Source organism: Triturus cristatus, chromosome 8, assembly GCF_964204655.1.
Source record: "Triturus cristatus chromosome 8, aTriCri1.1, whole genome shotgun sequence".
Lineage (NCBI taxonomy): Eukaryota > Metazoa > Chordata > Amphibia > Caudata > Salamandridae > Triturus > Triturus cristatus.
In genome coordinates, this window is record NC_140591.1 from 810941478 (window position 1) to 810955413 (window position 13936).

The window sequence follows — 13936 nt, forward strand, 5'->3', positions numbered from 1 at the left end:
TCAAATGCTCCAATAGCCATATTGATGTGGGCAGTAGTGTCCCTCCCCATAATAAACCCATGCTGTCTTTCGGAAACTAATCCCGGCATAAGCGGAGCTAGACGATTCCCCAAGATTTTTGAAAATATCTTGGCGTCCGTATTAATAAGAGAAATTGGCCGATATGATCCGCATTCTGTTGGTGGTTTGCCTTTTTAAAAAAAAAAACAATCTGTGTCGTATTCCATGACTCCGGTACCTCCCCACTGATGGCCACATATTGTATTACCCTAGTAAGGGGCAGAAGCAGAATCTTTTTAAAAGATTTATAAAATTCTAACGGCCGTGAATCGTCTCCAGCTGCCTTCCCGGTTGGTAATGCTGATAGCGCCAACGCCACTTCTTCTATCGAGACTGTCTCATCTAATATGGCAGCTTCCTCAACATCTGCTACTGGAAGACCGCTATTATCAATATAGCATAGTATCTCATCTTGGTTCGGTGCCCACGTAAGAGAATAAAGCTGTTGATAGAACAGCAAGAATTGTTCTAGAATGGCTGAAGATTCGGTATGCAGAAGCCCATCTGCACCCTTTATAGTACTTATCCTAGTTTTAGCCTTCGCCTCTGCAGTCTGATAAGCCAATACGTGTCCTATGTGCCCCCCATATTAATATTTTTCTAAACGATGTTTACTGTAGCTAGCCGCCATTTGAGCCCTAAAAAACGTTTTCACTAAGGTTATTGCATCTATTAACGACAGAAGCAAAGTATCTTGAGTCATTGAATCTTTCTTTACTGACTCCACATGCTGTTTCTCAATGTTACGCAAAGTATGCACCAGTGTCTCCATTTCATTTTTATGCTTTTTATTCTGCAAAAAGATATATTTTCGTGTAATACCACGGACATACGCTTTCATTGTATCCCAAACAATTAATGGGGATGCTGACCCTGTGTTTACTCTTAAACAATCCTCCAGTTGCTGAGCCATATTAACCAAGTATTCGCTGTCCGTCAACAGGTACCTAGCAAAGGAGAATGGCCGAGCTTCCCTCTTCTCAACTTCAACCCGAAAAGAAAAGATAATGGGGTTGTGATCTGAAGTCACCCGAGGGCATATTTCCATCTCTGATGTTGTAATTAAGCCTTCAGAGACCCAGGCCATATCTATCCTAGAATAAGATTTATGGGGGGCCTAATATAATGTATTGCCCGGTATTGTTGGATCCTTAACAGACTGAAGCCTTGCCATTTGGAGTATCGCAGCACGGGTCTTACGCATTCTAGAATTAAGGCATTTTCCAGTGGAGTCTATACCATAATCTATGACGCAATTAAAATCCCCCATAATCAATTTTTCACCCTCCCAATTTAACAAATTTGATTTTTTTCTAAAATACATTTCTAAAAGTTTGAGGTATCTGATACTGCCTTACATTATTACTAATCCATAGTAAGGCTTTATGTGTTGAGATGTTGCAGCCTGTTTTTTTGGTTTGTAACTGGTCTAATCAAAAGGCAAGTTGGGAGTGGTATCTTGGACACAAAGATTTCCTGTTTGCATCTTGAGATAAAATGGCTTCTGCTGGTTGCTAACAATGGTACATTGGGATCTATCTCTGTGGGGGAGATTTACTAAGATTTTGCGCTGTGTTTGCGTCACAAAAGTGACACAAAACAAAGCAAAATCTTTTTTCCCTAATTAACTTTCCAGCGCTAAACTTATTTACCACTGGAAATAACGTAAAAGTAATGCGCTATGGGCTTTAGATTTAATCCTATTGAAGCAACATATGATCATTCTATCCGGACTATATGACGGCCCGCTCGTTTTTTTTTTAATTCTTATTTTATCTTTGTATTTTATCTCTATTTTTTTTTTACCCTACTTCATATCAATCACTGATTGACACCTCGGTGAAAATATTGGGCTGGGTTATTTTAACAAAACTGAATGATTGGCTCATAGAGAAAGGGGTCCTGTCAAACGTTCAGTACGGTTTTAGACCAAAAAGGAGTACAATAGCCCCTCACTTGCACATTAAAATTGGAATTTCACCGCACTTGGCGGGCCCTTGTCCTGACTGTTTGGAGTTTTGGCGGCCATCTTGGGTGGGTGGAACGCCGGACGGCGCCACTGGTGTTTGATGGTCTAGACGTCATAAGGACGCTAGACCTCTACTTAAGGGGGACAAATTAGGCGCTCATCCACTTATGACCATTCTATTGCTTGCCTCTTGACGACTGCTAGGTTGTGAGCGGGCAGCGCGTAATATGAAATCCTTACGACGCTCCTCGCGCTAATCGTGTGTTTTTTAACCTACCTGTTTTAATATCTAATTTGTATTCTGTTGTTTGCCCTGTTTTTAGAATAGCCCCTCACTTGCACATTAAAATTGGAATTTCACCGCACTTGGCGGGCCCTTGTCCTGACTGTTTGGAGTTTTGGCGGCCATCTTGGGTGGGTGGAACGCCGGACGGCGCCACTGGTGTTTGATGGTCTAGGCGTCATAAGGACGCTAGACCTCTACTTAAGAGGGCCTTGCCTTCGCGCAGCGGATACGCGCAGCGGATCGCCAAACTTCCGCCGGAGTTTCCGCCAGAGTTAAGCCCGTCTGTGCCCGTCCGTGCTTGACCAGGCCCCGGGACCATGCCTCCCTCTACGAGCCCCTGCGGTAGAATTAATTATTCTGGTGAGGTTTTATTATCTCTTTGTCCCACTCGCCTTATAAGCTGCACCGTTTGTTGTTTCCCGACCTCTAAGTTTATCTGTGCTGGCTGCGAGTTTTTTCTCGGCAAAGGGTCCTTGATCAAAGCAATGCAGCAGCCCCGTACCCGGGGCAGAAGGCGGAGACGGAATGTACATCCTAGCAGCCCCATTCTCCAGTTTTGGAGCATCAATTGTCGATCCCTCCCGAAACATAAGCATCATATCTACGACTTTATTGTCGAAAAGCAGCCTGATGCATTGTTTCTTACCGAGACTTGGCTTCAGGACTGTTCAGGTCCTGATGTCGCTGTTGCCGTTCCCAACAACTATGTCATGGTAAGATTGGATAGGAAGTCCGGACAGGGAGGAGGGATTGCCATTATTTTTAAGGCTAAATATACATGTAAGCTTGACGCCCTCCCTATGTCTGGAAGTGAAACTGCTTTCTTTAAATTAGTGATTAATCCTCAATTTACTTTATCGGGTCTTCTGATCTATCGCCCTCCGGGGAATGCCTCTTCCTGGATATCTTCATTTATGGACATCGTATCTCCCCTACTTCTTAGGGCAGCTAATTTCACCATTCTTGGTGACCTCAATTTACATCTTGAAGATGCTCAATGTACAAACAGCAAACGCTTTTTGTCTGACCTGGAGGTTTTCAATCTGCCTCTGCTTAACATTGGCCCCACCCACTCTGCGGGGCACTTATTGGATCCTATTCTTTCCAATGTTTCCTTTGACTGCTCCCAGAGTGCTCGTCCTCTGGAATGGTCAGACCACTTTGCTGTGTATTTCTCTTTATTGTACACTAATAGCCAGGTAAATAGAATAACTGATAAGGGCGCTCCAATTCATCGCTGGGGGAAACTCGATATTAATAGGTTTAATCACCACCTCTCCAATACCTGTCCTGAGGAATGTATGGCTTCAGTCTCTGAGAGGAACACGGCTGTCTCCCATTGGCTTACAAATGCTGTTACTACTCTTCTTCTGCTCTCCTCCACACATTTCAGGTCACATCGCCCTCCGGTGCCTTGGTTTTCTACTGACTTGAAAGACCTGCGCACTAAATGCAAGGCTTTAGAACGGAAATGGAGGCACTCCTACTTAGTCTCTCAGAAGACTATTTATAAAGAGGCTTTAAAAGATTACCATCTAAAATGTAAAACCGCCAGAGCTGCTTACATTGCGGACACTGTTACACAAGCTCAGAATTGCCCTCGGACCTTGTTTTCTGTAGTTAAAAAACTGACAGGAGCCGATACTATTCCAACACCTCCAGCTTTAGATGAGGCCCAGTGCAACTCTATTGCAAAAATTTTCATAGCGAAGGTCGAACGTATATATGATTCCATGAGCCCCCCTTTGAATACTGAGGGATGGTGCTCTGAACAGACGGGAGTTATTAAACCGCTCTTTTCTTTGGTGAAGCTGACACATTGGAAATTGTTTGACGACATTTCGTTCTCCACTTGTTTAAGCAGCATAAGATCGGGTTCACCGCGTGATCCTGTACCTGTAAAATTTCTCAAACTACTTGATCTCGCACCTCGGCGGGTTCTTATGAGACTTTTAAACGCCTCATTATGTGAATCCCAGGTGTTACGGGATTGGAAGCACGCAATGGTTGTCCCTCTCTTGAAAAAAGCTGGAGCCGACGTGTCCAATCTTGCTAATTTCAGGCCAATTGCTACCCGTACTTTCTAAAGTGCTGGAAAGACATGTTAACACCCAACTATACCATCTAGTGGAATCATCGGGATTTTTACATCCATCCCAGTCTGGTTTTCGTGCTCATTATTCCACTGAGACCGCCCTTCTAGGGGTAACGGAGAGTCTAAGACACGATATCGATCGCGGTGAAACATCTGCGCTTATCCTTTTGGATTTGAGTGCGGCGTTCGATACCGTGTCTCATTCCATTCTTTTGAACTCTCTTCGTTCCCTGGGTCTGGACGGTCCGGCTTTGGCCTGGATTGCCTCCTTTTTAAGTGAGCGCACTTTCCAGGTCTTTTCCACGAAAGCCACTTCTTCCACTTGTACATCGGCATATGGCGTTCCTCAGGGGTCCATACTCAGCCCTCTGTTGTTCAATATCTACGTTAGACCCCTGGCTTCTATTGCAGAAGATGCTGGGCTGACCATCTTTTCATATGCCGATGACACTCAAATTGTCTTTTCCCTTTCTAGCTGCGAAAGCAATGATCCATCGGTCTTGAAAATCGGGCTGTCACGTATAGCTGAGTGGATGCAAAGGCATCTCCTCAAGCTTAACGGTGACAAAACCGAAATTCTCATCTTTGGCAAACAGAAAGATCTATGGGGCCCGCAACATTGGCCTAGCGAGATGGGACCCCTTCCTCAGCCATCCTCAGTGGCCCGCAACCTCGGCTTTCTCATCGACGATAAACTCTCCATGAGACAGCAAGCCACACAGGTGGCTGCCATTTGTTTTACTACTCTACGATGGCTCCAGAAAATCTTATGGATGCTGCCTCTTTCTACCAGGAGAACCGTTGTCCAGGCGTTAGTAACCTCTCGCCTGGACTACGGAAATGTCCTCTACCTTGGTGCGGATGCGGCCACTGTAAATAAACTTCAGGTTGTCCAGAATTCTGCAGCCCGTCTTCTTTGTAATATCCCTAGAAGACAATCAGCCTTCCAAGCTTTACGTGATCTACATTGGCTCAAGATCTCCAATCGTGTCAACTTTAAAGCCATTTGCTATCTTTTTAAAATTAAGCAGGGTTCGGCCCCGAAGTATTTGCAAAATCTTGTTCAACCTTACAAGCCATACCGTACACTCAGGTCCTCTGCTAACTGTGATTTTGTTATTCCTCGTTTTAAACTTGCAAGAATGGGAGGGCGGGCCTTCTCTCATCTTGCCCCTAAACACTGGAATGCATTACCCTCCACCTTGAAAACAGAGACAATTTTTCTCATCTTTAGGAAAAAACTGAAAGCATTACTCTTTCATTGATTTGCATGTTGATTTAGTTGTCTCATGGTGCTGCTTTTAGAGGTCTGCTCTTTCTTCTTGAGTCTATCCCTTCGCGCCGGGAAACCCACTGTGGGTAGCTGTTGCGCGTTATAAGTTTAAATAAATAAATAAATAAATAGACCAAGGGCTTAATCTGCACCTATTAGTTGAAAAATATACGAGGGCTAAAGAGGGGTTCTTGTATCTGGGGTTCATGGACCTCTCGTCAGCTTTTGACCTTGTAAATCGTTCGAAACTATGGAAAATTTTATTTGATATTGGTCTTGACAGGGCCCTTGTTAGCCTTTTAGTAGACTTACATAATGATCTAACAGTCTCAGTTAGAGTAACCCCGGAGGGGCGTTGAACGAGTCACTTTAAGTCTGAAAGGGGAGTTAGGCAGGGGTGCATTCTGGCACCCCTCCTATTTACTGTTTACATAAATGCCCTGGAACCTACCCTAAAAGATGCAACTCTTGACATCCCACGTGTAGGAGATCTTGGAATTCCAGTTCTCCTATACGCTGATGATGCCGTCTTGCTTTCACGTACCGGGGTGGGTCTCCAAAGATTATTGGATGCATTTGAGAATTTTATGGGTTCTTTGGACTTTAAGATTAACGCTAAAAAATCTCAAATTATGATAATGGGAAAGAGTAAAAATAGCAAGCTCTCTAAGATATTCACTTGTGGGAAGCAAGAGCTGTGTAGAGTTGCCACGTTTCCCTATCTGGGGATCACATTTGATGAAAGAGGCACTTGGGGTCCCCAGATAAAAAATTGAAATATTGCCCTTGCTAGATCATCCTCAGCCCTCCAGGGATTTAGTAAAAAATTAGGAGCTAGGCCAATAGTATCAATAATAAAAATCTACAAGGCGAAATGTCTGGCTGTCGCTACATACAGAAGTGCGATTTGGGGTAACTGTCAGACGGAAAGTATACAGACCACTGAGAATACATTTTTAAGATCTGTATTCTCTGTACCGCAGTCTTCTGCAACATATATTGTTCATACAGAACTTGGAGTAGGATATATTTCAGATCTGATCAAAGTAGCCCCTGTTCTGGCCTGGATAAAGATCTGGCTGAACAAAGAAATCCCCCTTAATCATATTATTTTAAAAGATTGTTTGCAGTTGGACAGAGTAAATAAAATTCCGTGGTTAACTTATATCAAAAATTGCCTGGTGAAGGTAGGGAGATCTGAACTTTTTTCTTCCCCGGAATTGATAACTGCTAAAGATATTGGTCTGATAAAGGGGATGATGGGAGAGTTGCTAAGTGGAGAAAGGGAACAAGTAGAACTCAAAAAACCATCAGTCCGACTTAGTATTATCTTGAACACTTGTGTGGGCCCTGAATTATATTTAACCATTGTAAACCAACCTTTTCATCGTTTTCTTTTAACCCGCTTTCGGTTTAACATGATCCATTTAACCCTGGGACATTTTCCTACCTGGTGCACCCCTGAAAATGCTATGCCGTGTAAATGTGACAATTTTTCGATCCAGAACACAATGCACTTTGTTATGTTTTGTGATCACTACACGGCACCTAGGAAGAAATATTTGATCCCAATTCTAAAAGAGGCAGGGTTTATACAGGTTAAACCTGCAATTCTGTACTTACAGCTTTTACAGACCCCAGGATTATGTTTTATGTCGCTTGTTTTCTAGTGGGGGCTGTTAGGATTAAGAAAAGGATGTTGTTTAATAATCATACAAATATGGATTTATAATGGTTAAACTGCAAATATTGTCCATAGGAATTGGCCTCACCCGGAATTGATGTATATAAATGTAATATATAAGTGATGTTAATAGAATGTTTTATTTTACTGACCTCTTTTTAAATATTTTAATATTTGAATTTTTTAGGAAATGATGATTGTATGAAATTGTGTTGTAGTGTCTTCATGTCTTTTTATGATATTTATTTATCGAAATAAAAGTATTTTGACTGACTGACTGATATCAATCACTTTTAACTGTATTTTCTATCATGTTGTGTGTACTTTTATGATCCTATGGTAGAAATAAAGTAAATGATGATGAATGTGAAGCAGCGCATTGCGCTGCTTCGCGTTACTTTGCGCCATGGGGGTGTGCCAAGGGTGGTGCATGAGCGTTCCCATACAACCACCCAAGCTTTCTCATGCTAAACCCAATTTACTAAAAACAGTAGATTGACATTAGCGTGAGAAAACAGCACCCTTTTCAACTAGGCGCAAGGAAGGAGAAATGCTTTCATTTCTCCTTCCTTTTCCGACTTTGCATGCGTGCTGCACTGTGCAGCACGCATACAACACTCTGTTGTAGCTGCTTTCTGATGTAATCTGAAGACTTGAAATAAAAGGAGGAGGATGCAGAGGCAAATATATTAACTTAGATTGTGTTATTGTTGCCCATCTCACCTTATCCTGGGCTTACCTACAGACTCAGTAGCCTGGTCAGTTTGGAGAAACCACTTTCCTGCTCGCAAATTCGGAGGGATAAACTTGTTTTTGATGTCCAGCTGTAGCAGTCTCCAAATTCCCTCACAGGTCTCACGTTAAAAAAAAAAAAAAAGGTGAATTAACAATCCTCAGTAGGTCTCCTTTTTCTCTGTCACAGCTGAACACATTTTCACTTCTAAAATATCCTAGCGGCCCAGTTCGCAGCTTTTTTTTAGCCCCACGCAAATGGAATTTTTTATCGGTAGGCGCTACGTCATCAACATCGTCATTTTGAGGCTGTTTGTTGTAATTTGGCGCCATAACGTTGCCGCCCAAAGTTGCTTTGATGACCTGTCATCCTTGCAAGTACAGAATTGCAAATAAAGTTTTACAAGATCAGGGTGTTGGTGAAAGGAAACAACCTGCTATCCTACCATATCAATCAGTAGTTCTTATAAAGATTACATGAAATATAGCCCAGTTTCGATCCTAGGAGTACACCACATGCCAGGGTGATTTGTTAAGACACATTACTGGAAAGTTGTTCTATCCTCACCAAAAGTATTCATTACAACTAAATCTTTGGCGATTTGAAGGAGAAACCTGTGGTCCACTGTCATAAGCTCACTGCCAGATCCTTTTCACCCACTGCAGTCCTTGACTAGCAAGGATTCTAAGTTGCAGCAGTCGGCTTGTACACCACATTAAAAAGCAGCCTATGGGAATCACTTGGTCAGTGAACTGGTGAATTTTGATGACCGCCCATGCCCATAAGGAATCCTGGTGATGGGCACATTGCCCTGTAAGAGATCAAGCTGGAAATCAGCTGTCCTGCAGAATGGCGTGTACTCGGAAGTCTTGGGAGCGAGCTGCCTTGTAAGAAATGTTCCCTCCCTGAAGCTTTTTTTTTTACGATCTTTAAGCCAACCAGCTTTCCTCATTACCATGTGAAATATATGCTGTCTGTTTAAGTGAAACCTGAATGGCTTCTCCAATTGTAGTGTGGGTAAACTATAATGTGTTTTACCTGAACACTTTACATTTCATGTTTTATCTGGGCATAAAGCAGCTGCATTGCTTAAAGTTTCTTCATAAAAGACATGATCAGATCATCTTTGAAATGAGATGTAACAAAAGAAAATACGCGTGGTCCAGGAATTGATTTAAATAAAAAACATGCATAAAAATGGATATCTTTGTGGGAATAGAATGATTCTTTCGTACATGGCGCTGCTAATAGGGTCAAACTATTGATTCAGAATCAGTAATAATGATCATTTATTTTTTTATACTGTGCCTGTTGCCATTGTCTTTTGGTTTCCAGGTGTTATAAATCATTACTTCATGCCTTAAAGGTACTCTTTTTTTCGACTTTGGCGAAGAGAAAAGGCAGAGTAAACCGGCCGTGACCATAAAGTTGCACTCATGCAGCCGCAGGTCCATTAACAAACTGAGGTATCTAATTAGTTTACAAATACAACTTAAAACCTTGTACATGCCGATAGATAGTAACAATTATCATTTTGGTTTTAAATATATAAAAATGAGTTATCACTTATTACTTGATATCGTTTGTATTTTTAACCTATGTTTCTGTTCTTCATTTTGCAGTATAAATTGCAAATATTGTCAAATTATGCTGCCGAACTAAGCAGATATATGCCAGAAAAAGTGGCAGAAGATACCAGCAGCATTCTTAGGTCACCCATGCCTGGGACAGTAGTGGCAGTTTCTGTGGAGCCTGGCGATGTGGTAAGAATTCCTTTAATTGGCTTGTTGCTTATCATTTAATTTATGTGTATGTGTGTACTTCCAATGCATGTATTGCATGCGGTTGCAAACATAACTGAACTACCCTCAGTGCCCTGCGATAGGTGTCCACTTACACTGAGCAGCCAATCCTTGACAGCTCCACTGGAGGCCTGCCACCTCCCACCCCTTCTGCCCACCAGTCCGCGTCTTGCCGGTCCCTCCCACCGCTTCCGTCTCCCTACCCTACCTTTCCTCCTCATCACAGCCTTTTCTCCCTCTTACACTTCCCATGCCCCCCCCCCCCCGGCTCTCTTTTCTCCATCAGGCAAGCAGATGCAGATACACAAACCACTCCTTCTGGGGGAGAAACACCAACGTAGCCCTCATCATCCTCTGTGCTACCGTGTGAAGAAGAGTCTATCTTATATCTCCCGCCATAGACTAGCAGAACTTTCTGATCTGGTGAACTGGGACCATCCTCCCTTACCCACCTTCACTAGCGCAAAACCTCCCTGCCTCCCAACCAGTCGCGGCCGGCATGACTCGCAGGTGGGGTGTTCGTGTTGGGGGAGGGGTTAAATAATATAGAAGAAAGAAACTTACCTTTGCCGGGTCCCGCGACATCGTGGCTCCTGGCCAGGTCCTGTTTTCCTGCTCTCCTGCTGAACAGGAACCAGGCAGCCTCCCTCCCCTCCCCTCAGCCAATCATAAAGTTGCAATGGCAGCGTTGTGATTGGTGGGGACGGCGCCCAGCAGTGCGCCTATTGGAAGACCATTTTCACCATGTAGGCTGCATTCAGCCTACATGGAGAAAAGGGAGAGTGCGCATGACTGGTTTGGTCGGCCCCAGAGGGCCAACCAAACAGTCAGAGCCCGCAACCTTAGGAAAGCCATCAACCCCCACCGCCCGCCTCCAACCAGGCATACCCTTCTGCTTTCTCGCAGTGCGAGAAGCAGAAACATAAAATGGTAGTTTTATCATTTTATGTTTCTGCTTCTCGCAATGCGAGAAAGCAGTGGGGCGACGCTCCTCCGCCCTAACTGAGGAGCCGACCCTGCTCCCAACCCTCCTTGACTACTTCATTCAACTACTGGGAGCACGTCCCTCTCCTTCCCACCCCTTCCCTGACTGGGCACCTTGGCTCCCATCGCGCCCCCCCTTCCCAAGCAGTCATTGACCCTTCCCACCTAGAGGGACACACAATGTCGGGAGGTGAGCTTGGTATGTTCCATGGGTGCCATGCCTCCTCTCCATACCCTTTCTCCCTCCTACCTGATTGATTTGCATTGTATTGCTTAATGCTTTTAAAGCTGTTATACCACACTGCAATTGTTCTGTAAAGTTGTTGCAATAAAAAATGAAGACACAAAAAAAAATAACTGATCAACCCTTGCACCTTCTTATAATTTAAAATATGAAATCTCCCTCTTTCATCAGTGTTAGAATATGTCCAGCTGTGTGTCCCACTGGGTCAGACTGGGACAAAAATTTGACCGAGGCACCAATGTAAAAGTGGCCCCAAGTAGCAAATCAGATAGTAAAGAAAAAAGGGCCACATTGGAATTAGAGGTAGTTTTAACCTTGTACAGACCCGCAGTATATGTGGATTCCAAGGTTTGGGAGACTGCTTGTATTTGTGCTTCCTGTAAGCAATGTGTGTAGTAATTCAGAGAGATAAACAGTAAAACCCAGTACACCACACCGTAAAGCAGGCCCACCAGAAAAAAAAAACTGTCTCACCCACTGTCATGTGAGACCAGCCTATCGGGCACTGCCTCATTGCCCTATAGGCCAGGCCGACCCTTGGTCTTACATAGGTCCAGAAGGGCCAGGCCCCTGTTAGTTTTCGGTATAAACACTATGTTTGAGTTAAATGTACATTCATTCCATGTACATTTATATTATGTCAGTATCCAAGAAATCGGGTTGTACATTGAGCTTCCCTGTCCAGTAATTTACCATTTTGGGTACTGTATAGAGTAGTAACCCAGGTCTCATTGAGTGAAACTCATTCTTAGTTCACGGCGCTTTGGGAATATTGGCACTGATGCACAACAGGTTTGACAGGAAAGAGATACAATTCTCTCTAGTAGTAACATTCCTCCATGTGCATTACTATATACAACGGTCATTATTTACTTACTAACAATCTACAAGACACCCAGTACTCTTCTTCCTGGTCGCAGTCCTCACGTTGTTTGGCGTCAGCCCACACTTTTTGAGTGGCATCTAAAAAAAAGTTTGCCAACCACAAGCTCACCATAATGTGTTAAAACACATTTTTGGGCAGGGAGGGATGACCCATAACTGAGTTTTAGAACATGCGGCATCTGAGATAGACTTCCTGTGTGGATACTCAGACAGTCCTCATCAGTGAAGGTCTGTGCTGGGAAAGGGCCTGTGGTCTATGATGATTAATAGAAGATATTGGTGAAATAAAGATTTCTGTAATATATAAGCAGTGAAGAAAAGACGAAAGACATGAGAGAAGAGATAAACCTAGAGAAAACCAGAATTCAAGGACAAGTAATTATATCTGGTAAGAATTTCTAGAAAAAAAAAGTCAATAAGGGTGGGTTATTGGTGCAGTACTCTCAAAAATGTGGTATCTAGTCTTGTCTATTTGTAGTTCAAGCAGGTTTATTATGTTGTAGGAACACAAGTGTACTCCAGAGTGCTCTTGACGGGGGCATTGAGTGAGTCTTCTGAAAGCAGATGTTATCAGCACTTCTTACGTAGCATGGCCAGGCCCATCGTGTGAAATATTATGTTCTGAGAGCTTTTCCACTCCGAGTGCCAATTTCGTACCAATGGTGAGCCTAAGGTCAATTAGTTGAAGATCTTTAATAGTCGTAGGAGGCACAACTAGGGAAGCATAGGTACCTAAGAGTGCTGTAATGGCATCTATGGTGATGTTGAAGACCGGTTGTATTCGATGCCACAACAGGAGGACATATCTAAACTTGTAGAGCATGTGTATCAGATCTCAAGGATCTTCTTTACAGTTCCAGCAAAGGTTGGAGTCAATAAAGCTTAACTTATGTAGTTTGACATGGGTCTAATATGCATTATGTAGTATCCATAGTCGCATTTGCGATAGGGCAGGGGTAATTTTCCTTTTAAAGGTATAAGAACAGATTCTCGGCCAGGCTGAGCGGTGCTAAATCTTCCCTTGAGATGCACGGGCTGTGTAAGTTCCATATATTAATTTGTTTTTGAGCGAGGTGTGGTTTGGGGTTCAGCAAAAATGTATATATTTTTGATGCTATGTGAGCTAATTTCATATAGTTTTGTAACAAGGCCGGAAGATCAGGAGTAGAGCTACAACCCCGTTTTCTTACAGCTGTTTTTAGCTTTAGAGAGTCATAGAAATCTAAATTGGACAGATTATATTTAAGTTGTAGTTCAGTGAAAGGTGTAGGCTTTTCTCTTGCACCTAGGTCTTTTATAAGATTAATTCCATTACATGCCCATCTTTCCCAGAATATCGAAGTGCCATCAGTCTTAATATGCTTATTCGGAGAGAGGGAGGCTCATTCAGATTTCGGTAATTTTGGCACCATTTTCCTGTCTGGTATGCCGAGTTTATCAAATGCAGGTTGGATGATCTGATGTGAATGCTCCCATTTAATACGCTTAATGTTAGCAACTGCAGTTAATGCACTCAAGGAGAGAGGCGGAGGCAGGTCTTTCTCAACGTGAAGCCAGGTAGGCATGTCAAGTAAGGTTGGAGAGAACCAACATGCAGCTTGCCTGCGACCAGTTGATATTTTTGAAAATCAGGAAATTTCACCCTACCATCCTTTTTTGAAGTCTTGCGTTTCTTCAGAGTACTTTTTGCTCTCTTTATCTTCCAAAGAAAATCTAACAGTGGGTTATCAATTGTCTTAAAGACGGCATTTGAACATGAACGTTTTAAAGGAAGCATGCTTTTTGGGAAATTAATGAGAGGTCTTACCATCATCTCAGTAGTTTCTAGCCTTTCCACCATGTGATATATTTTGGCGACCATTGTAGGAGTACCCCCTTTATTTTTGATAATGTTTTTTGTTTTCATTGATTAAGATCTTAT

General features: G+C 42.9%; 1 protein-coding gene across 1 annotated transcript in view; it reads left to right on the top strand.

Annotated features, from left to right (window-relative positions):
• Positions 1 to 13936, top strand: part of PCCA (propionyl-CoA carboxylase subunit alpha) — a 2516110-nt gene that overhangs the window by 2323223 nt on the left and 178951 nt on the right. The window contains exon 22 of the mRNA XM_085622263.1: positions 9723 to 9863. Coding sequence (XP_085478389.1) covers positions 9723 to 9863 — 141 coding nt within the window. The remainder of the gene's footprint in view (positions 1 to 9722; positions 9864 to 13936) is intronic.